The following is a 24,734-nucleotide window of genomic DNA, read 5'->3' on the forward strand; positions in this document are numbered from 1 at the left end:
TGGATGATTCAGAAGGCTGCAGTTATGGGCAACTGGTGATTGGCAGCTTCATCACAACAATGCACCCACTCATGCATCACATCTCATGCAGAGTGTTCTGGCAAACCATCAAATCAGTAGATGAGTCAGCTCCCCCAACTCAGGCTAGATTTGACGCCCTGTGACTTCTGGCTTTTCCCAAAACTACAATCACCTTTGAAAAGGAAGAGATTTCATACCATCAATGAGATTCATGAAAATACAACAGGGCAGCTGACAGGGAATGAGAGAACTGTGTGAGGCATCACTGTCCTATGTACAATGTTTTTTGTATCTTGTTATCTTCTTCAATAAATGTCTATTTTTCATATTACATGGCTGGATACTGTCTGCACAGACCGTGTGTGTGTGTGTGTGTGTGTGTGTGTGTGTGTGTGTGTGCAGAGAGAGAGAGAGAGAGAGAGAGAGAGAGAGAAAGGTGGCTCATTGGGTGTTTAAAATTTTTTCACAATAAATTTCTGAAAGAAAAGGACACTTAATGGCATTCCTCTTAAATGAGTGAAGAGGGGTTTTCCTGACTTATTTCTGGCATTAATATCCATTTACTTGATAATTTGAAATAAATTCTTTTTTTACCCATAACTTCAAAGAAGGGATTTTCAAAAGTAAACCACTGCATGAAGTTTTTCACTCTAGCTTGCCCTTTAGTTTCAAGCCTGGCTACTCTTGGATATCATTCTCACCTTGATTAAGGACAGTTAGAAAGAAATTGCTTGTCCTTTTTCAATCTGGAGACATGTTACCAAAACATTCTCCTAGGCCTATGTTAATCCTTAATACAAGGTTATCAGTTTCTGCTGTGGAGCCATATCAGAGAATATCAGGTACACATAAGCGTATTCAAATAATTGTTTTTGTGTTGCTCTCTTCTTTGTTAATGCCATTATCCTCCAACACTGTGAGTCTGTTGGCTAATTAAACTCTTGTTTTTACTGAATTTGACAGCTGACAGTGGCAAGAACAGGAGCAGGCAACCATAAACTATTTTTCTTTTAACGAGGAGAAAAAATGCTCCCCCTGCAAAGTTAGAATTCTATACCCCCTGAGCCCCCAAATAACTATGTTCTGGGAGGAAACATTCTTAGTAATGACAAGCCTTTCAACCTGCGCAATCAGAAAGCTTATTTCTATAATCAGACCTAGCTAGACATCTCATTCTGCTTTTGATAAATTGAGCAGGCACAGAGGTAAAAGTCCTTAGTCCAAATTTACTGTGCTTACAATTAGGTTGTACAAAATAGATAAAAGACAGAAGGAAAAAGAAAAGGATGTCAAGCAGTTCCAATAAAGCCTTCATGAAAGAAAACAGTTTTTTTTTTAATCATAAAACAAAATAGAGAGTTTATAGCATCAAATTATGAAGATGACTTGAGATTTTATTTGGTTGATTTTTTTAGGTTATTTTGTATGGTTGTTAAATTGGGCCTAGTAAGCCATATGCTAGAAGTTTTCCCAAACTGGAATAATGTAACAGTGTAACTTCACAAGCTTACTCCATGAAGAACACTGCTTGGCGTGTCAGGAAGGAAGAAAACGAGTGGAAAAAGTGTGTTGAGAGCACACCACTTCTAGCAATCAGAAAAGAGCCATTAATAGTTGATGTAGTTGTCATCAAAACTCCAGCTGGCCCCACTCTTGAGGAGGAATGACTGTTCTGAAAAAGAAATCCTGTTTCAATTCTAAGAAAAGGAAAATGGAGAGATGAAAAAAGACCCAAGTTGATCAACAGTGACAGAAAGGAAAGTCATCTTAAAGGCATCGTATAAAATGAAGTTAGAAAGATTTTTCACATCTACCATATCAATATAAGTTGCATTTTCACTTAGGGAATAAACATTATCTCTGTTCTGTTTTACCCACAATTATCCAATACAAAGTCACCTGACCTTAAACAAACAAACAAACAAGAGAGGCCAAAATCCAGTATCAATTCCTATCCTACCATTCCCACCTAATCTCCCAGCAAGTTAGTGCAAATCAAAGCAAGCACTTCAGTGCTGCAGGTAGTGAAGCCTGTTCCTTTCCCAAGAGAGGCCTGTAAAACAGGACAGTCACTGACAGCAGTACAATTACTGACACAGATACAGACTTTATGGACATGTTTATCTCCGCTGTAAATCCACACTCTCTCTCCACTCCGATTCACGAGTCATAAAGAAATTGCAGATAATGAAAAACTTGGGGAAATTTACAGCATGTCGGAAACCTCAGACAGCCAGAAGAAATTAAAGAGCTGACTAGGGATAAATCACACAGGTACAATTAAAACTTCCGCATACCTCCTTCATTTCCAAACTGAGGCACAATCCAATGGAGCTGATGAAAAGTTGAGGTCATGACTCCTCGGGCTGTAATCATTTCTTAACTAACTGCATGTTAAAATTAGCCAATTCACAGCCATGTGTAAATTCTGATTTCTTGCTGCTATCTTGATTTCCTTCACTCTCCACTAGAAGCCCCACAGAGCAATTCTGTCTAAAAACAGGCCAAACTGCAACACGCAATAAACAGAAAGGTTATGTCCCGTCTCCTACTGCCATCTCTGTAGGTGCAGGACATCTTTACCATCACCACTGCGGACAGAGCATTAAAATGAGAAAGTGGAGCTACAATAGATGAATGAAATTGGAGGTTTCTTCTTCCTCAATAAATAACAATTCTGAAGGTTTCATTTGATCTATTTTCAACATTCCAAAGAAGATTTTAAAGGACTGTTATGCTTGATACTAGAATAAGAATTACTTCAGGTAATACTTGTTTTTTGATAGTGGACTGAGTTAATTAATGGTCTACACTCTCATGGACCATCTCTACGTGAGCTTTAAAAAGGTATGGCTTTAGCAATACTGCTCTCAACTACCCAACTTTGTTTTTCACATTCATTAAGTCGCAAAGGCCACTACATAAGGGAAGGAAAAAATGAAAAGGGAGAAAAAAAGCAAAACAAAACAAAAATCCCACACTTTTCCAGAATCTATAAGTGCTAATTAATGTGCAACTCTTGTTCCAATACAGCAAATCAAAAAAAATACCAAGATAAGCAATAATGTCTATTTCTTAAAGAAGACATTAGATTACCACCATTGAAGGCTAATAATAGGAGTTAATTGTTAGATCTCTATTCTGTAAGATTATAAAGTCCTCTGTAAAAGAAAAAAGGAAGATTCTATCACCTCCTGTACTCTTCCACCCCCCCTAATTCTTTAGATGAAATTAGCAGGTTTAGAAAACATCAACCAAAACACAAGAGCTCTCTGGAAAGCAATTTCACAGAACAGAGAGTGTACCAACTAATTTCTACATAACTAAACCAAACCAATAGTGTCAACAAAGTCAATACTAATCATTGTGCACCTCTATAAAATGAAATTTCAACCAAATTAGCTCTAGTATGATTTTGAAATTCTGAGCTTTGTCAAGAAACAAAGGTTAATAGGATTTTTTAAGAGATATGTATGATACAATTGACATGGTTTCGATTTTGTTCCTATTTGACTCCTTGATGATTTAAGGTCCATTTTACACTTCAGAAAACCCAAATCTCATTTTCATTTTATATATTAGAATTTTATTCTCCATGGAATAAAAATAGTTCTAAGGAAATATTGAGAGTTTCAACCCAGTCATCATTACCATAGAAAAAGCAGTTCACATCTAGCTCATGGATTTCAATTCTATTCACCCATAAGCAGAGACATTGTCTCTGATTTGCTTTTGCTTATAATGAAAAGTTCCTTAAGTTCCTAAGTGTAAGATTGGTGTCTAGTTATCAAACATGAGCTATTAAATAGAGGCAGAGTTTTATATACCAGTTTCCAAGAAGAAAAAAAATCATATTTTATCAAGTAAGTATTTGAGTGAAACCAAGAAACATATCTACTGTTTCTATTCTAAGAAGCAATGATACCCCTGGATTAAGAATTAGAAACCTTGGATTCTAGTCCCAGCTTTGCAAGTTACTAGCTGTGTGACTTTGGCAAATTATTGAAGCTCTGTGAACCTTAGTTACCTTACCTGTTCAAATGGACATAGTAGAATAGTAGTGAGAATTAAACAGGGAACCACATGTCAGAAACATAGCAGGCTTAAAAATGTGACTTGCCCTTCCCCCTTCATAAGGCATCATTCAGATTCCTGGTTCTGTAAACTCATGAGCTGAGTAGCTGCCTCAGGCTTTATGCTTTTGTTTCTGTAACATCGGAGCATTGGGACTTGATGATTTCTAAAAATTCCCTTCCAGCTCAAACACACTGTGATTACCAATTCTGTCACTAAATTACTGGATGACCCTGGAAAAGCCATTTCTTTAAACCTATCTTCTTAGCTTTAAATTCTAGGAGATGAACCAATAGAAAAATAGATAAGGAATATACCAGGAAAATAAAAAAAAGGACAAACAAGTGGCCAGTAAACATAACTTTATGGGTAATCAAAGAAATGCATATAAAATATTGAAACAATTTTTCACCTATAAAATGGGAAAGTATTAAAAAGTTTCACGATATCTAGGGTTAGCTAAGATATAGGAATACAAGTACTTCCATTTACTGTTCTTAGAAATATAACTTGGACAAGTCTTTCTGGAGGTAACTTTGGCAATATGTATAAAAAATTTTAATGTTGATCTAGATCAAGCATGATTTACTTTAGTAAAACACTGGAAACAACCTAAATGTCCATTTAGAAAGAATTTTAAAAATGCATTATAAGTAATTATATGATACTCTGCATAGTCATAAATTTGACGATTTTGCTGTTTTTATAGGTATTGAAGGATGTTCACAATGCACTAAGTCAAATAAGCAGGTTTCTAATAGGAATAGCATGATGCCATGTATGTAAAATATTTATGTGTATACAATAGTTCTTTATATACATATGTATGTGTGTATGTGTGAAGTATCTCAGAAAGGAATGTTTCGACAATTTGGATGAGTGATTTTTGCTTTTTTAATATTTACTTTTTGAAAGATTTTTAAAAATTTTATTTTTCAGTTACAGTTGACATAACTTTATATTTTCTATAGAGTATGTACTGTTTTATAATAGCAAAAATCCTCATATTTAACCCTTAAAAATACATATTATAAAAATTCCATGACTTTAACCATTATTTTCAGCTAGGTAAGGAGTATTTGTATAGTCTTTGACATAAAATACATATATTGTTGCACTACAGTGTACTTGCTTTACTTAGACCCACACTTACTAAGCACTTTACACAGCATTTTACACTCACAGTGGACCATGTCCAAGGTTGCTTACCACATCTGTGTTCGATTTTAATGTTACATATCCTCTCAGGGTGATCTTCCTACCTATGGCTTTCACTAGAACCTACAAGCTGCTGCTACCCAAAACTACTTTTTATGCACCAGGTAGTATTCATAGTATTTATTTGTAATAACCAAAATTTGTAAACAGTCCAAATATTCATCATTAGTAGAATGAAAAAGTAAAATATGTTCAATTCTTACAGTGGAATACTAAACAGCAATAAAAACTAATGACTGCTAAAGACAAGGACATAAAAAAATGTCAGAATTGAAATGTTGAGCAAAAGAAGCCCAAAAAGAGTACATAATTTGTGATTTACATAAATTTCAAAAATAAGCAAAATCCTTTTAAGTAACAGCACTTGCCTTTGGGGATGGGACAGGCAGTGTCTAGGAAGGCAGTGAAGGAGGATCTGTATGTTGGAAAAGTTCTATTTCTTGATCTGCACTTAGTCACAGTTTTATGGGAATATTGATTTTATGAAAATTCATTGAGGGGTACAATATAATGTATACTTTTCTTTATGTTATACTTAAAGTTTTAAGTTTATTAGAGAACAAAAGTGATGGAACAGTGGAATATTTTTATATCATCTGAAGTCTCATTTTAGCTTTTTGCTTTGCATTCCATACGCATAACTACACAACCTATTAGATTCAACTATCTTATCAAAAAAGTTCTTCACTATTAACTAGTCCATGTAGTCTCCTACATTTAAATATAAAAGTCCTTCCTTTAAAAAAGAAATCATTCCTTTCTTCTATTATATTTCTCAGGTCTTTTTCAGTTATACCAAATATTGGTAGGTTTTGCCAAGTTTTAAGTTTAAACTTAAAGGTTAGAGATATTTCTCTTCTACATATCAAAGTCATTCTTTTTCTAGAGTTCCTATAGCAAAGTGCTTTGTCATCATCTGTAAATTCCATGCAATATCACCACCCTCCTAGATCATATTTCTAACACAAACTAGTGAAAAAAACTAAGGAAAATAAAGGAACCAACATTATACTTAAAAACACTCTTAACTTTGTTGAAATCTCAAGTGTCAAAAACTAAACTAATAAATAAACAAAAAATCAGCAAGAAATTGCTGATTTTGTTTTGAATTTTTTTCACTTGCAATTATCTTTTCACATAATGAGCATTTTTCTGTCATTTAATGCTCTTCAATGCTATAACACGATTTTTAATGGCTACATTGTCTTCTACTATATGGATGTACTATAATTCACTTGGTTATTCCCCTAATGTTCAACTTTGTTTCATTATGTATATAGTCTTACCTTACCTTATCTCTTATTTTGTAGAATTATGCAGAATGCTACTTTCAACCCAATACCATCCAAATTAATTTATGCCCTGTCCACTTTCCTCTATCCTTGACCCCTCCCAGCAAAAATTCAGAAGGGGATAACACACTGCATTTTATGATAAAATCCTCTTTGTATGTAAAGCCATTTCAGAAGCAATGTTGGGTTTATGAAATAACTTGACTAATAGATAAAAGATATGAATGCTTATAGGCCTTAAAGGTAATTTAAGGCTTTGTGTATCCTAATTTGTTAACCAAGGGAAAATGAAAAAAAAAAAAAGGCATGTTTTATTTCCCATTATCATAATATATTTTTAAAAACAAAATACTTAAGGCTATATCAACAATTTCTAATTATGAGAAATAACCTTGATCTCCTCAAAGTGGGAGTTCTAGATTTTATATTATATCACTACCTAAATAGGACGCGATGCTAATGACTATGGTGAGATGGTGCGGCAATGCAGAAAACAAAGAAAACAAAAACAAGTTTCATTTACCATTTGAGAAATACAAATTACACATTCTAGGTTGATTCAGAAAATTATTTATTACTTTTAGAGAGAGGGAACGGGAGGGAGAGAGAGGGGAAGAGAAAAATTAATTAATGGGAGAGAGAAACATCAATCGATTGCCTCTCACACATGCCCCGATCAGGGCTGAACTCTCAACCCAGGCATGTGCCCTGACCAGGAATCAAACCTGCAACCTTTCAGTTTATGGGCTGCTATTAAATCCACTGAGTTATACAGACTTTTTAATCAAGTTCCCTGGCTTTATTTTTCAGGTTAAAATAATTTAAACCTACATTTTCTTGAATTTCCAGTCCTTGTCAACAGAAATCATCAAGAAACATGAAAAAAAAAAACTTTGATTTTCACAAGTGAAGAAACAAAACATTAAAACTAAATACTGTTTTATGGACAACAGTGTGGTTATTGCACAGGGGTATACGGAGACTAAATGGCAATTAAAAAATACAATAAAAATTATTAAATAAAAAGACATTAATATTTTATATATCTAGTTGGCAGTGACTTTTAAAAATTACCATACTTGGTGTTAGCGAGGCTGCATAAGGTGCCGTTATGGAACGCAGTTTGGCAGTATATTCGTCTCGATTAGAGATCACACAAATCTCCAACTATTTGTAAAATGCAGTCTTCTCTCCTAGGAGGAGTTAAGCCTGGTGCTCATGTAACCTAAATAGAACTGTTAATTAATAGATGGATGCATCAACATCAAATATTTTAGGCCAATTACTGTTACTTCAAATTTAAACTTCTGAAATTTTTTCCCAGTTAATAAAGATTTGGTCGGATACTACATACAAAGGCCATAACAATTTCCTGAATAGCTATAGATAGGTAACTAAATGAAAAAGTACTACTATGTATGAAAACTATATACCGAAGTAATTTATTCAATTTAGAGGCTTAATAATCTGCCAAAGGGTATAGGGACTCTACAAATCCACTTCCGAAGTCACGGATATTTTGTTTCACAAATTCATTTCTCTGAGAAAAAAACTATCTAAAACATTTCATGTTGTCTAGGTGATGTGACTAAACTTGATAAGAGCATTGCTTTAATTCTATTAGTAACATCAACCTATACTAATGCAATTTACTTATTACTATGAAAATTAAGGTGCCTGCCTACTAAGGGACATGTAAAAAGAATCAGGTGATTTTTTTCCTTAAAAAAATTTTTATTTATTTATTTATTTTTAGAGAGAGAGAAAGGGAGAGAAATAGCACTGTGCAAGAGAGAAACATCGACCAGTTGTCTCTTGCACACTCCCAACCTGGGACCCGGCCTTGCAACCTAGACATGGGCTCTGACCAGGAATCAAACTGGCAACTGTTTGGTTTGCAGGCTGGAGCTCAATCCACTGAGCTGCACCAACCAGGGCAGGTGATTTTTTTCTTTAAGCATATCTCTCTCTTCTTCTGACTTTCCTATCATTAACCAGGCTCAAAACATCATGGTAAACTCTTAATTTCAACTTACACCTTAAGACCTGTCTAGACACTTACCTACCGGCTCTGAAAACGACACACCTGAAACATCTATTGTCAGTGCACTTCTTTCTATTCTCACTGCCACCATTCAAGCCCTCAATTCTTTTTGCTGGAACTCCCACAGTAGCTGCCAGTCCCCTATCTCTACTGTTCCATTCTATCCTATGCACTAACGTCTTCTAAAAGTAAGTGACTTCCCTACTAAGAAATTTTCAATGATAGAATTTTTAATGACACAGAAAAATGCTTATGATAGAATAAATTTTTAAAAAGTATGTACAGGCTAAAACTATACACACAGACTTTAGTCTCAGTTATGCTAAAAGTTATGTCTGCAGAAATGCATGGGCACACAAATTTAAGCACACATCCATACATAAAGAGGGAAGACCAGCAAACGCAAGGCATGTTAACGGTGGTTATCTCTTAGTGGTAATGCTAGGTTATTTTTACTTTTTCCTTTATCTTTACAATAAACAGACTTGTGGTAAAGCCTCTTTCAGTAAAATATCTCACAAAGCATCTATGGTGAATAAATAATTAATGTTATAGTCATCAATACATTCAAAAGATATTTCATATACTCCCTGTGACCTATGAGTCTAACTCCTCATCCCACAGAGTTCAAAGCCCTCCTTAATCTGGCACCTATCTCCCTCCTAGTCTTAGTTCTAATGATCCCTAATATAACCTGGGCTCCTTATAGGCTAGATTAAATCACTCACACTGTTCCTTGAGCATAGCAGTACTATCAAACTTGGCTTTTTCTTTTTTTTCCATTCCACTTGGAATATGGTCCCTTCCCATTTCCACCTATCCAGATCTATGTGTTCTTGAAGGTATATTTTTCAATGATCCAAAAATAGCAAATAATACCGCATTCCTTTCCCTTGTTCATAGCAGACAACACTAATTGACTACTGAATCTCACCTCCTTCTCAAAATCCTTTTCAATTAAACAGATCTAGGCAATCCTTACTCATCAATCCATCATGACTTATAAAGTGAACTTATCTGGCATTCTTACAGCAATCTAATGTAACTGCCCTCTTCTCCCCTATTCCCAGTTCCTTGTACTCTTATGGAGCTTATCTCCTCTACCTTCTATGATGAATCATTTACTTAATTGTCTTATCTCCCTTTCCTACTAGATTTTAATTTGCACAGGGCCAGAATTATGTCTTATTCATCTTTGTAGGCCCTACAGAGCCTTGCAGGAAATAGGCACTCAAAGAGTCACTGAAATGAACACTTCATTCTTTCACTATTATTTCACCACTCAAAATGGCTACATAACTGAAGGTTGTATTTTCAAACAATTAAGTTATTCTTGAAGAGTTTATTTTATCAATTTTAGCTAACATCCCTGCTTTCACATACCGAGACATTGTCTAATATCACAAAATACCAACAGTCAAAGAACAGAACAAGAAAAGTTGAAATCAGAGCACTGAATTGATTTTGAGGGTCTTACATTCAGGTATAGAAACCAATGAATTCAACTACCACATTTTGAGAATTTTTATACAACAATCTCTTTAATCGAAAGCAAAATGTTATTTCTGACAATAGAGAAATGAAAGGACTCTGAGTATCAAAGACATACACTGCTACTGTAATGGGATTGTTTTCTTAGTTCCTTTTCTGATAGTTCATTATTGGTATACTAAAATCCTACTGCCCTGACCAGTGTGGCTCAGTTAGGCCCAGATGGTTGGGCACTATCCCACAAAGCAAACAGCCACTGGTTTGATTCCCAGTCAGGGCACATGCCTGGGTTGCCGGTTCAGTCCCTAACTGGGGTGCATAGAGGAGGCAACCAATCAATGTCTCTCCTTTCTCCTTCCCTTATCCTCTCTCTAAAAATAAATAAAATCTTTTTAAAAATGCAACTGATTTCTGGATATTTATTTTGTATCCTGCCACTTTACTGAATTCATTTATCAGTTATAGTAGTTTTTTGTGGAATCTTTAGGGTTTCTCTATATACAGTTATCATGTCATCTGCACATGACAGTTTTACTTCTTCCTTTCTTATTTGGATGCCTTTTATTTCTTCTTCTTGTCCATTTGCTGTAGCCAGAACTTCCAGTACTATGTTGAATAAGAGTGGTAAAAGTGGACATCCTTGTCTCATTCCTGATCTTAAGGGAAATGCTTGTAATTTTTGCCCGTTCAGTTTGCTCTTGGCTGTGGGTTTGTCATATACAGCCTTTATTATATTGAGGTATGTTCCCTCTGTTTCTACTCTGCTAAGAGTGTTTACCATAAATGAGTACTGGATTTTATCAAATGCTTTTCCTGCATCTATTGATATAATCATGTGGTTTTCATCCTTCTTTTTATTTATGTGGTGTATCACATTTATTGACTTGTGGATATTGTACCAATCCCACTTGATCATAGTGTATGATCTTTTTAATGTGTTGCTGCATCTGGTTTGCTAATATTCTGTTGAGCATTTTAGCATCTATGTTCATCAGGGACGTTGACCTATTTATAATTGCATCAAAAAATAAAATACCTAGGAATAAATATAACCATGGATGTAAAAGACCTGTACTTGGAAAATTGTAAGACACTGAGGAAAGAAACTGAAGAACATACAAATAAACAGAAGCATATATTATGTTCACAGATAGGAAGAATGAACATCAGTAAGGTCCTGGTCAAGTAGCTCAGTTGTTTAGAGCGCCATCCCAGTACGCCAAGGTTTCTGGTACAATCCATAGTCAGGGCACATACAAGAATCAACCAATGAATGCATCAGTAAGTGAAACAAATTGATCTCTCTCTCCCTGCTTTCCTCTCTCTCTAAAAATAGATTAAAAAAATTTTTTTAAAGATTTCCATACTACCCAAAGCATTCTATAGACTCAATGCAATTCATATCAAGATACCAATGGCATATTTCACAGAACTAAAACAAATCATCCAAAAAAAACTTTTTTAAAGATTTTATTTATTTATTTTTAGACAGAGGGAAAAGGAATGAGAAAGAGAGAAACATCAATGCGTGGTTGCCTCTCACACACCCCTACTAGTCCACAACCCAGGCATGTGCCCTGACTGGGAATCGAACCACTGACTCTTTGGTTCACTGGCCAGTGCTCAATCCACTGAGCCACACCAGCCAGGACGAATGGTCCAAATATTTATATGGGACCACAAAAGACCCTGAATAGCCAACTCAATCCTGAAAAGGAAGAGCAAAGTTGGAGGAATTGCCTTATCTGATATCAAACTATATTACAACGCCATACTAATCAAAACAGCATGGTACTGGCATAAAAAATAGGCATAGAGTTCAGTGGAACAGAATAGAGAGCCAAGACCTTTATGGTCAATTAATATTTGACAAAGAGGCAAAAACATAGTCTATTCAATAAATGGTGTGGGAAAACTGGACAAATATGTGCAAAAAAAACCCCAAAAAACTAGACCACCTCCTTATATCATGAACAAGAATAAATTCAAAATGGATTAAAGACTTAAAATGTCAGACTTGCAACCATAAAAATCCTAGAAAAAACATAGGCAGTAAAATCTTGAACACTTCTCACAAAAATATTTTTTCTGCTATATCACTTCGGTCAAGAGAAACAAAAGAAAAATAAACCATGGGACTATATCAAACTAGAAAGTTTTTGAACAGCAAGGGAAACCATTAACAAAATGAAAAGTCAATGAACTAAATGGGGGAACATATTTGCCAATGATATATCTGATCAGGGGTTAATATCCAAAATTTATAAAGTACTTATAAACTCAATCACAAAAAAACCCCTAAGCAATCCAATTAAAAGATGTACAGAGAACCTGAATAAACACTTCTCCAGAAAGGACATACAGATGGCCAATATACATATGAAATGATGCTCAACATCACTAATCATCAGAGAAATGCAAATTAAAATCACAATGAGTTATCACTTCACACTAGTCAGAATGGCTATCGAGGAGAAAAGAGAACCCTGTGGACTGTTGCTGCGAATGCAGATTGGTGCAGCCCCTGTGGAAAGCAGTGTGGAGTTACCTCAAAAATTTAAAAATGGAACTGCTTTATGACTCAGCAATTCCACTTCTGGGAATATATCAGAAGAAACCTAAAACACTAATTTGAAAGAATATATGCACTATGTTCATGGCAGTGTAATTTACAATAGCCAAGATTTGGAAGCAGCCCGGGTGCTCATTAGTATAGGAGTGAATGAAAAAGCTATGGTACATTTACACAATGGAATACTACTTGGCTGTAAAAAAAGGAAATCTTACCTTCTGCAATAGCATGGATGGACCTGGTGAGTATTATGCTAAGTGGAATAAGCCAATCAGAGAAAGACAAATACCATATGATTTCACTTACATGTGGAATCTAATGAACAAAATAAACAAATAAAATAGAAACAGACTCACAGATTTGAAAATAGACTGACAGTTGTTAGAGGGGTGAGGGTTTAGGGGACTTGCTGAAAAAGATGAAAGAATTAAGCAAAAAACAACAACAACAAAACACTTCATAGACACCAACAACAGGAGGTGATTACCGGAGGGAAAGGAGGTGGGGACAGGTAAAAGAAGGTAAAGGGGGCATAAGTGGTGACAGAAGAAGACTTGACTTTCAGTGGTGAACACATAATATTAATACAATATACTGGTGATATATTAGAGCATTGTACACCTGAAACCTATATAATTTTTATTAACCAATGTCACCCCAATACATAAATTCAATAAAAAAGTAAACAAAATACAGCTTAAGAAATTGTTTGGAAAAGAAGATGGAGAGATGAAAATAAAAACAAAACACTAAAAATCAAGCAAGGCATCAACAAAGTTAGGCAAGTAGTCTGGTAAAGTCACAAGAATTTTTTACCTAAATCAGAAACATGGTTCAAGAGAAAGGGGCAGAGGAAAAACTAGTAGTACAGTAAGACTCACGCTGCCATCTAGAGGTTCAAGGCTAGATGATTTTTCTCTTCAATCAGTCAAGTTAATTTAACTTTTTACTACTACAGAGGTAAGGGTGAACAGACCTTATAAAGTAAGCCAGGCAAATAACTCTGACATCAAGCCACAGTGAAGAATATTCAGGGTATAAGAGTGCCGATTATTCTCTCCCTGTCCTACTTCATATTAAAATAAAAAAATTAAAAGAGCTAAATGTTCTTTAGAATTTTATCTGGACTGCTAAATATAAATGATAACTTTTTAAAAAATCGTATGACTAGAGGGTAGAAAAGCCTACTATAACACAGGCTGGCTTGAAACAGAAGTTTTTCTTTGGTACTACCACCAAAGAAAGTTGTATCAATTAGATTCTGGTACAGACAACTTCATCAATATAGATTATTGGGATGAAATATCAAGCTTAAATGGGGAATTCTCAATCTGTTTACAATAAAGTGTTTCTTTTAAAAGACTATGGTGATTAATTTAGCCAAATAACAGTTCTACTGAAACTGCTCAATAAACATACAGAATTAGACTATAAATTAGCAGAAGCACCTGTTTATACCAAGATAAGTTAAACTTCTTAAAACTTCTCTGATGATAATATACTTAGTATGATCTTATTTACTTACTAACTTCTTTGCTAATTTTTTCTTTATAGTACCAAGGTAATTTCAAACCAGTCCAAGTAAGTGAATATAAATTAAATTGAGATATTTACCTAGTTTATAATGTATGGGAAAGTGTAATCAAGGACAAATGTATCAAATTCAATACCTCTTCAACAAAGAGTAAAAGATAACTTCCTTAACCTGACAAAAAGCATCTACAAAAAACCCACAGCTAACATCACAATGCTTTCTCCCTAAAATTAGGAAGAAGACAGTTATGTCCCCTCTCACCACTTCTATTTAACACTGTACTAGACTTACTAGACAGGGCAATTAGGCAAGAAAATGAAATAAAATATTCAGATTGGAAATGAAAAAGTAAAACTATCTCTATTTGCAGATGACCTAATGTAGTGTATTTAAAATCTTAAGTAACCTACTGAAACACAATCAGAACTAAAAATGAGTTAAGTTGCAGGATATAAAATGTACACATAAAAATTAACTGTATTTCTCTGCAGTAGCAAGAAGCAAAATGAAAATGAAATTAAGAAAATAACTTCACTTATAGTACATCAGAAAATAAAATATGTATGAGTACATTTTTTAAAATTCAGAATTGTCCATGTCAGTCTGCTATGATTTTATCCTCATAGAGGCAAAAATAGAAAAAAAAAAGAACACAAGATTTTCTTACAGCAGGACTTATGAATACATTTTAATAAATGAAGTATAAAACTTATACTTTGAAAACTATAAAATATTGTTGAAAGAAATTTAAAAATACGTAAGTAAAGAGACAGATATACACATTCATGATTGATCTTAATATTTAGATGGTAATACTCCCCAAATTGATCTAGAGATTAAATGCAATCCCTATCAAAATCCCAGCTGACTTCTTTGAAATAACTGACAAGTTAAAATATCTATGAAAATTCAAGGGACCCAGAAGAGCCAAAACAATCTTGAAAAAGAACAAAGACGGAAAACTCACATCCCAGTTTCAAAACTTACTACAAAGCTATAGTAATCAAGATAGTGAGATACTGGCACAGAATAGAAATATAGATCAATGGAATAGAATTGAAAGTCTAGAAATAAGCCCTCACATTTACGGTTAATTTATTTATTTTTTACAAGAATGCCAAGACAATTCAACCGAAAAAGAATAGTCTTTTCAAGATATGGTGCTGGAACAACTGGATATCCACAAGCAAAAGAATAAATTTGGATCCATACCTCACATAATGTACAAAATTAACTTAAAAAGGATCAAAGACCTAAATATAAGAGCTAAACTACTAAGCTCTTAGAAGAAAACATAAGCATAAATCTTTAAGACTTTGGACTGGGCAATGGTTTCTTAGGTATGACACAAAATATAAGCAACAAAAGATATAATTGATGAACTGGACTTTGCCAAAATTAAAAGCTTTTGTGCATCAAAGAATATCATCAAGAAAATAAAATGACAATCCACAGATGTATGAAAATGTCTGCAAATCATTTAAGTGATTTGCTCAATAATAAAAACACAAATATTTCAATTTCAAAGTAGGCAAAGAATGTGAATAGACAGTTTTCCAAGAAAACATATAGCTGGGCCAATAAGCACATGAAAACCTGTGTGATAGCATTAGTTATATGCAAATATAATTTCAAACCACAATGAGGTACCATTCATATTCACTAGAATGGATATGATAATAATTTTTTAAACAAATAACAAGCATTGGCTAGGACGTGGAGGAATTGGAAGCCTCATACACTCTTGGTACATCCACTATAAAAAACAGTCTGACAGTTTCTCAAAAGGCTGGGTGTAGAGTTATCATATGACTCAGAAATTCCAGTCCTAGTTATAAAACTCAAAAGAAGGAAAAGGATATGACCACACAAAAGCTTGTACATGAAGTTTATAGCAGTATTATTCATAATAGCCAAATAGTGGGAATAATGTCCATCAACTGATGGATAAATATAACATGGATAACTAGTGAATAACTATATTTATGCAATGAAATATTATTTAGCCAAAAAAGAAATGAGGTGATGATATATGCTACAACATAGAAGAACATTTAAAACATTATGTTAAGTGAAACAAACCAGTTACAAAGAACCACATATTATATAATTTCACTTATATAAAATGTCCAGACTAGGCAAATTCAGAGACAGAAAGATGGGCTACTGAGAGAAACACAACTGATGTTTGTATATGCATCTTATATCCTGCATCTTTATTCAACTCACTTATTACTTCTACTCTTACACCTATAGAGTATGGGGAGGGGCGAATGGGGAGTGACTAATAATGGGTAGAGTTTCTTTTGGTAGTGATGAAAAGGCTCTAAAACTGATTGTGTTGCAGCAACTCTGAATATACTAAAAATCATTGAATCCTACACTATAAAAAAAGTGAATTGTAGGGTATGTAAATTATATCTCAATAAAGCTATTAAAGAAAAGAACAACATGCATCAGAGCTTTAGCCTTGAATTCAAATAGCATGATCTGCTGCTCTCCCAATTTTTACATTTTATTTTAAAATATTTTGGATATAGACAGTAAACAGGTCATCTGCATGACTACTAAAAAGGTTTGTAGTCTTAAGAGACAGGGGGATAATTTTTTAAGGGTAAAAACTGCAGATAATCAGAAGTATTCATTAAGAGTCACAATAGTTCAATGGGTCTTAGGAATAAAGCAAGCTATGTAGTGTTGCAACTTATAAGATTAAGTCAGGATCATGCCCAGGTCATAATAGCAATGGAGTAGGGTTCAGGTAAAATATAAAACCAAACCATTATCAACAAGTTTCACATTATCTTTACTATGCATGGTTGATAATTATCCACTGTCATAAGAGGAAACATTCCAGATATCACAAGACCTTCAAATATTACTTTTCATCACTAAACCACAAGCTAGCCAGAAAAAGAACAATTTCCAGGATTTTCTACCTTCTCAGTTTTAAGTCAATGCATTTTATTAGAAAAATTCTGTCATTTCATTTGAAGTCATCTGTAGTTGATCACTGAATCAATAGTTAATCAAACTATTTTTGTAGTTCATCAAAAAATACCTATTGCATATTTTACTATACACCACGTAATCTATGGATTACAAAGCCCAAAAATATGATTCTTACCTTATAATCAATCCAAGAGATAAGACAAATACCAAAAATCTCCCCAAGTGCCAAATGGGAAAAGTGCCATACAAAATAAACTAGAGTTATTTGGGAGACCAAAAAAGAGTTTACTTTCCATATCAAGTATGAGAAGGAAAGGCTGATGAAAGCAGTAAATAATGGGCAGAATAAAGACGGATGAATAAAAGCTCTAATATTAGAAATATGTCAGGGAGGACTCTGAGAAAAAGGAATAGCACAAAGAGAATTAAGATGGTAAAGTGGCCCTGGCTGGTGTGGCTCAGTGGATTGAGTGCCAGCCTTCAAACCAAAATGTCACTAGTTTGATTCCCAGCCAGGGCACATGGCTGAGGTGTGCGCCAGGTCTCTAGCAGGGGACATGCAAGAGCCAACTACACATTGATGTTTCTCTCCTTTTCTTTTTCACTCCCTTCCCCCCCTCTCTAAAACACAAATAAATAAAATTTTTAAAGAACACAGATGGTAAAGTGTTCTGGGAAGAGTGGGTACATCAAATGGGAACAGTGCATGGTGTGTGGGTAGAGAAGTAAGAAAGAAGGCTAGTGATTAGGCTAGGACCAGAGTGCAGAGGATGTTGAATGCCATGCAAAGGAATCTGAATTTTATCATATGGGTAACGAAGTACTACTAATGACTTATGAGCAAAGGTCAAACAGAAGAAATGACACTTTAGAAAAATTTATCTGGTAGTGGCAAACAAGATGGACTGGGGTAAAGTAGTTGAGAGTCAGGAAGACCAGTTAGAGGGTGACTACACCAGTTCCAGTACAAAAAGAAGGACAATGAACTCAGATGGAAGTAACAGAAATGGAATTCTTTATATGGTAAGGTAGCTTACAATTTCTTGTATTTCTATATATTTCATGGGAATTTCATATAAATTAACCCTCAGATCAAAACAAGAGGCCCCAATCATGAGAAACTATAAATGCCTATACAAAATATTACTGCATTCATAAATCTGCATACCAAAAGGGTCATCTGAGACATAATCATATACCAAATCAAGGGCAGGGGTTGTCTTTCAAAAAGACATAATCTACCTACTATCAGCCCTATACTAACATTTTAACAATGCTCTAGGGAAATGACAAACAATTATATTTTGAGGACAAATATTTTCTGCATTTTTTTTCTTTCCATCATCTTTACCAGTGCAGATATTTGCATGAAAACAGAATCACCGGTCCTTGGGGATTCATCAATTCCCACTGCTTATTTTTCATCCATGTCACCCTCTCAATTAATGCAGGAAAGAGGATTGAGACATCAAATGCCAGATTAGGATATCAAGTAAATGTCATCTTGTTTTTATGCAAATACACTATACACAATAAAACAAAGAGAGACTGTATCCAAGAAGTCTGATATATATCAATGTAATTCTTTCCAATTCTAAACTTAAAACAATTTTCTTTGTCAGCTAATTCCTTATAATTGAGGAAAATGACAATAGTTGCAAAGCACTGATACAGAAGTTTAAATAAGGCTGGATTTTGAAATGGAAAATAATTTTGAAAATCTCAGCTGTGCTCATGGGACTTTTCTGGCAGAAATGAGCGTTTCTGTTGCAGTTTTGGTTCAGTGCTTCAGGGGGCTGATTAGGTGACATCAAAACTCCTACCTTCAAAGACTTAAGTTTTAAAAATACATCAAACAGTAATAATGGTTTTAACTGTGCAGATTAAAAGCTAAAACTAAAAGGAACCACGAGTTTCTTTTTCAGTGAAAAGCCATTAAGATAGACTTTACTGATGCTTAAGGAATTGACTCATTCTAAAAACTGATGAAAAGAATCATTTATTCAGTAAAAACAGCTTTCAAAGTAGTAAGAGTTGACAAGATAAAGTTCATCATTGAAAAATTCTAGCTAATTAAAAGGAATGACAGAATTAGAATATTACCATTTTGCAATCTATAATAAAATAGTGGATCTAGGTAGTTATCAAAGACTGCTAAAACTCCAGGTGTAAGACTGATGGAAAATTTTACAATAAATAGTAGATCAAGCTAGCAATAACTTTATCAACTAATTAATGTTAACATCACAAAGAGAGACAAACAGCTCATATATTTTCTGATGAATGTATACACCATTTATGAAATATTCTTCCCAAAATAAAAATCAAGCCTATATCTATCTATGTAAGGTTCTAGATCTAACTACCAGAAATAAAAAGGCATAGATGAACATGCTAAGCACTACCATGGGGATGTAAGCAACAAAATCTAGAATATGGAAAATTCTACAGAACAAATAACTAGGTTTAAGAAATGGCAAGGGAAAAAAAAGGGAGGTGGAACCAGGACAGACAAAAAGAAACTTAAGAGATACATCAAACAAATATGGTATATGGACATTATTCAAATCCTGATTCAAATTAACTGTACAAAGACAATTATGAGTCAACTGGGGAAATCTGAATTCTGATCAGCTATTTGATAATATTAAGAAAGTTTGCTAAAATTTTTTAGACATAATAATGGAACTGCAATTATGTTTAAAAGAAAGAAGGGAAGGAAGGAGGGAAGGAAGAAAAAAAAGAAAGAAGAGTCCTTGTCTTTTCAATCACATATAAAGTTATTTGACAGTGAGGTAATATGATGTCTGAGATTTGCTTTAAAATAATTACGGGAGGTTTGTATAAGTAAAACAGCTTGGTAATGTTGACTACTACTGAAACCAGGTCATGAGTACATGAGGTCATTATTTTAGTCTCTCTACTTTGGTATATATTTAAAATGTTCCATAATAAAAAGCAGTGAAAGAAAAACAACCCTACTTCATTATCTTTCTTAGCAGGAAAGCAGGGGAAAAAAAACTATTCAGAGAAAATATAGCAATTTCAACTATAACTAACTAGAGATAATACTGTTGGACCAACATCTTTGGTAATATAGCATCTTCATGATACACTGAGCATAAAATTTATTTCATAAAAAAACTGACACAAAGAGATAAAGGATTGATCATTACGATCATTACAGCATTTATTATTCAGAGCTAGAAACAGAATCAATTTCTATACGATACAAGCCCTGCATTCATGAATTTAATCATCACAGATTTGTTTCTTCATTATAAACCCTGGAGGTCTACGACACATCCGGTAATTAGTAACTTTACCGAGATATAAACTTTAATCACAAGAAATAAACAACCCGTACACAGAGAAAAGTTAGGTCACAATGAGTGAACCTAGCAGACAATCTAGCAGCCGCATCTCAAAGCAGTTTGTTGTGTTTCTGCTCCTGATTTATGGAGCGATTCAAATGTTTTCTTGGTAAAAGGAAGCCAATTGTTAATCACAGTAATGGAAATAAAAGATAGAGGGCTAAGGAAGTGATGACTGTTAGTCAAAAATCATAAGTTTTAAATTAAATTTTAAAGTTAAATGTTGAATTTGGAAGTAATCTAAGTCAGGGATGTGAAAAAAATCCACTTTGTGCTCTATAAACAAAAAAAAATAAACTTAGGAAACTTTTAGGATTTCTCTAATCCATCCTCTAATCAGTATAAAACTTCATTTTTGAAGAAAATTATAAGCTATTGTAGCCTCTCAAAATTGTGGATTTATGAAGGTCTCAGGAGGTTCCCACTGAGAACAAAGTTCTACCCACTCTATTTATGTTGAGTAACTCAACTACAAAGTGAAAATTTTCTACAATTCCTTTTCTAGTTTTATAATGAATATAGTATGGGAAGAGATACAATTTATAAAGAAATAATTTTAAACTAAAAGAATGAAGAACAGACAGGAATAAGTGAGATATTACCCATGGTAGGCTCTAGCTGGTGTGGCTCAGTGGATTGATTGCCAGCCTGTGAACGAAAGAGTCACGGGTTCGATTCCCAGTCAGGGCACATGCTTGGGTTGCAGGCCAGGTCCCTAGTGGTGGGCATGTGAGAGGCAACCACACACTAATGTTCCTCTCTCTCTCTCTTTCTCCCTCCCTTCCCCTCTGTCTAAAAATAAATAAAATTGAATAAAATAAAATAAAAAAAATAATTACCCATGGTAGCAGATAATGTTCTTGGTCTGTTGTCGATCCTTTTTTTTTCTTTGAGGAATCAACTGTTCCCTCCCATTCCGTATGATTTGAGTTAGATTAAGCCTTTCAATCTGTGTCTGCCCCTAGGACCCAGGCCTCATCTACTGGAGCACTCCATGCCACCGAGCTAAAGGACTAGTTCCAGGATAGGTAAGCAAGCCAAGATGGAACGAACAGTCAGAATCCTCCCCAGGACCTTTCTTTTGGAATGCTCAGAAAAGACATTCTTTCTTTGGGGATTATGAAATTTAAAGATACATAAACTAGAGCTCTTTTTGGCCACCTTCCCCAGTTCTAGGAAAAAGCTATCTGCAGCAGCAAAGAGTAAGACTAAGGAATGAGTGAAATGAAGTCTTGAGATGCAAAACAAAAGCAAGAACAGAAGCAAATCCCAATGACATCATTAAGAGTCATGGATCTATGGGTGGAAGCATAGGTAAACACGCTTCGCCTACTTTCACAACTACAGAAAAAATTACATCTAGACTACAAAGCAAGTATCACCCAGAACCATCAGAAAATCAGGCTGTATAGAAGTCCAACCACCAAGAATTTAAAGAAACCATATTCATCCACACAGGTAGCAGGGGTGGGGATTCAGGGAGGTAGTGAGGCTTGGAGTGGCACACAATCACAGGAGTGGTGGAGAGGTGGCAGAATGGATGGTCCCACATTCATGGGAAATGGATAAAAATATGGAGGGGTACCTCATGAGCGAGGGATCACAGCCCCAAACCGGACTATCCAGCAGCCCCAGGTTCCAGAACCAGGAAGATAAATCCCCATAACTTCTGGCTATAAAAACCAGTGGAGGTTGGGGTGGCAGAAGAAAGTGCTGGATTATCAGGAGAAGACTAGTCTTAAAGGGCCCACACAAATTTAGGGTTTATGCAGACCTACCTCCTCTGGGATTCAGCACCAGGGCAACAGCTGGAAGGGCACAAGTGGCATACAGGGAGAAACTGAGGAGACTGGAAACAGGGCAAGTGCCGGGAAACAGCTTCCTTCCAGGCAAACCTCCAAAAGGCAGGCAGCGGCACTGTCTCTTCTCCAAGCCCTCTCATCACACAGTACCACAAAGTGGTGGAACAGGTTGCCCCGTCCTGGTGATGACCTAAGGCTCTGCCCCAATAAATTCATAGGCTCATTCTTCTACATCAGGCCACACTACAAAGACGGAGTCAAAGCAGCTCTACCTAATACATAGAAACAAACACAGGGAGGCTACCAAATTGAGGAGACAAAGAAATATGGCCCAAATGAAACAACAGAACAAAACTCCATAAAAAGAATTAAACGAAATGCAGATAACCAACCTATCAGATGCAGGTTCAAAACACTGGTTATCAGGATGCTCAAAGAACTCATTGAGTAAGGTAACAGAATAAAAAAGGCCCATGCAGAAATGAAGGTTACATTAAGTGAAATAAAGAAAAATCTACAGAGAACCAATAGTGAAGGGAAGGAAGCCAGGATTCAAATCAATTATTTGGAACATAAGGAAGAAATAAGCATTCAAACAGAACAGCAAGAAGAAAAAAGTATTTAAAAAAAAAAGAGGATAGAATAAGAAGCCACTGGGACATCTCCAAACATACCAATATCCGAATCATAGGGATGCCATAAGGAGAAGAGGAAGGGCAAGAAATCAAAAACTTATTTGAAAAAATAATGAGAAAAAACTTCCCTAATTTGGTGAAAGAAATAGACCAGGAAGTCCAGGAAGCACAGAGTCCCAAACAAGTTGGACCCAAAGAGGACCACACCAAGACACATAATAATTAAAATGCCAAAGGTTAAAGATAAAGACAGAATCTTAAAAGCAGCAAGAGAAAAGCAGAGAGTTACCTACAGAGGAGTTCCCATAATACTGTCAGCTGATTTCTCAAAAGAAACTTTGCAGACATGAAGGGAATGACAAGAAGTATTCAAAGTGATGAAAAGCAAGGACCTACAACCTAGATTACTCTATCCACAAAGCTATCATTTAGAACGGAAGGGCAGATAAAGTGTTTCCCAGACAAGGGAAAGCTAAAGGAGTTCATCATTACCAAGCCATCAATATATGAAATTTTTTTTCTTTTTCTTTTTTCTTTTTTGTTCAAATACATTTGTCTCCATTTTCCAGCCACCATGAAATGTTAAAGTGACTTATTTAAGAAAAAGAAGATCAAAGCTATGAACATTAAAATGGTTACAAATCCACAACTATCAACAACTGAATCTAAAAATACAAACTAAGTAAACAATCAGAACAGGAACAGAATCATTGATATATGGAGATCACTTGGAGGGTTATCAGCCGGGAGGGGGAAGGGGGAGAATAGGGGGGAAAAGTCCAGGGATTAAGAAGCAGAAATTGGTAGGTACCAAAAAGACAGGGAGATGTTAAGGATAGTATAGGAAATGTGAAGCTGAGGAGCTTATATGCACGACCCATGAACATGAGGTAAGGAGGTGGGGATTGCAGGAAGGAATAGGGATACTAGGCAGAGGGCAGCAAAGGAGGAAAAACTGAGACAACTGTAATAGCATAATCAATAAAATATATTTTTAAAAAATGTCATGGATCTAGATATCCCCAAAGCGATTTCTACTCCTCGAATTTTGATTTATGTGAACCAATAAAGTCCCTCTTTTGCTAAAGCTAGGGTGATTAGACATTCTATCGCTTAAAATTGATTAGACATCCTATCACTTAAAAATAAAAATATCCTTTTACTGTACAGAGAAAAATAATTGTTAAATACTAAACTCTGTCATTATTCTAGCACACTCTTATCATAAAAGGCACACTTTAGATTACAATGGCTTCTTACCTTCATAAAACATAATAAAGATACCTTCTGTATTGCAGCTAGAACTCATCATGAAATACACAATAGAAAACCCTGATTCAATGTGACCTGGGTACTCACACTCATCCAGCCCCAGCTGATAGGCCAAGTTCTGCAGGCCTCGTACCTTCTCCATCAAATTAGCTGTGGTCAGGCTGCCCAGTTCTGAAACAGAATAATTTATTTCAATACCATTTCTTTCTACTGTTCTCTAGTGACAAGTCATGTGAGTTGGGAATCCTTGTTATAAAAGTTTTTAAGCTTAATTTCTATCAAATAAATAGAAAATAAATCTATTTCTTTTCTCATCTAACCTTTCCCCCTACACACATATATACACACACCCTCCTCCCAGTGAATTTTTCCCACTCTTGCAAAATGCCTCAGATGAGCTTACCCACTATGAGAAGAGAGTTAGCATAAATACAATAGTGATTTATGTTTTAT

General features: G+C 34.9%; 1 protein-coding gene across 2 annotated transcripts in view; it reads right to left on the bottom strand.

Moving 5' to 3' along the window:
* Window positions 1-24,734, bottom strand: part of LIN52 (lin-52 DREAM MuvB core complex component) — a 96,690-nt gene that overhangs the window by 61,013 nt on the left and 10,943 nt on the right. For both annotated transcript variants that reach the window (XM_054567277.1, XM_054567276.1), the window contains exon 5: window positions 24,369-24,452. In XM_054567277.1, the coding sequence (XP_054423252.1) occupies window positions 24,369-24,452 (84 nt within the window). The remainder of the gene's footprint in view (window positions 1-24,368; window positions 24,453-24,734) is intronic.

This window comes from Pteronotus mesoamericanus, unplaced genomic scaffold (genome assembly GCF_021234165.1).
Source record: "Pteronotus mesoamericanus isolate MK-2021 breed Mesoamerican mustached bat unplaced genomic scaffold, CSHL_Meso_final contig_182, whole genome shotgun sequence".
NCBI lineage: Eukaryota > Metazoa > Chordata > Mammalia > Chiroptera > Mormoopidae > Pteronotus > Pteronotus mesoamericanus.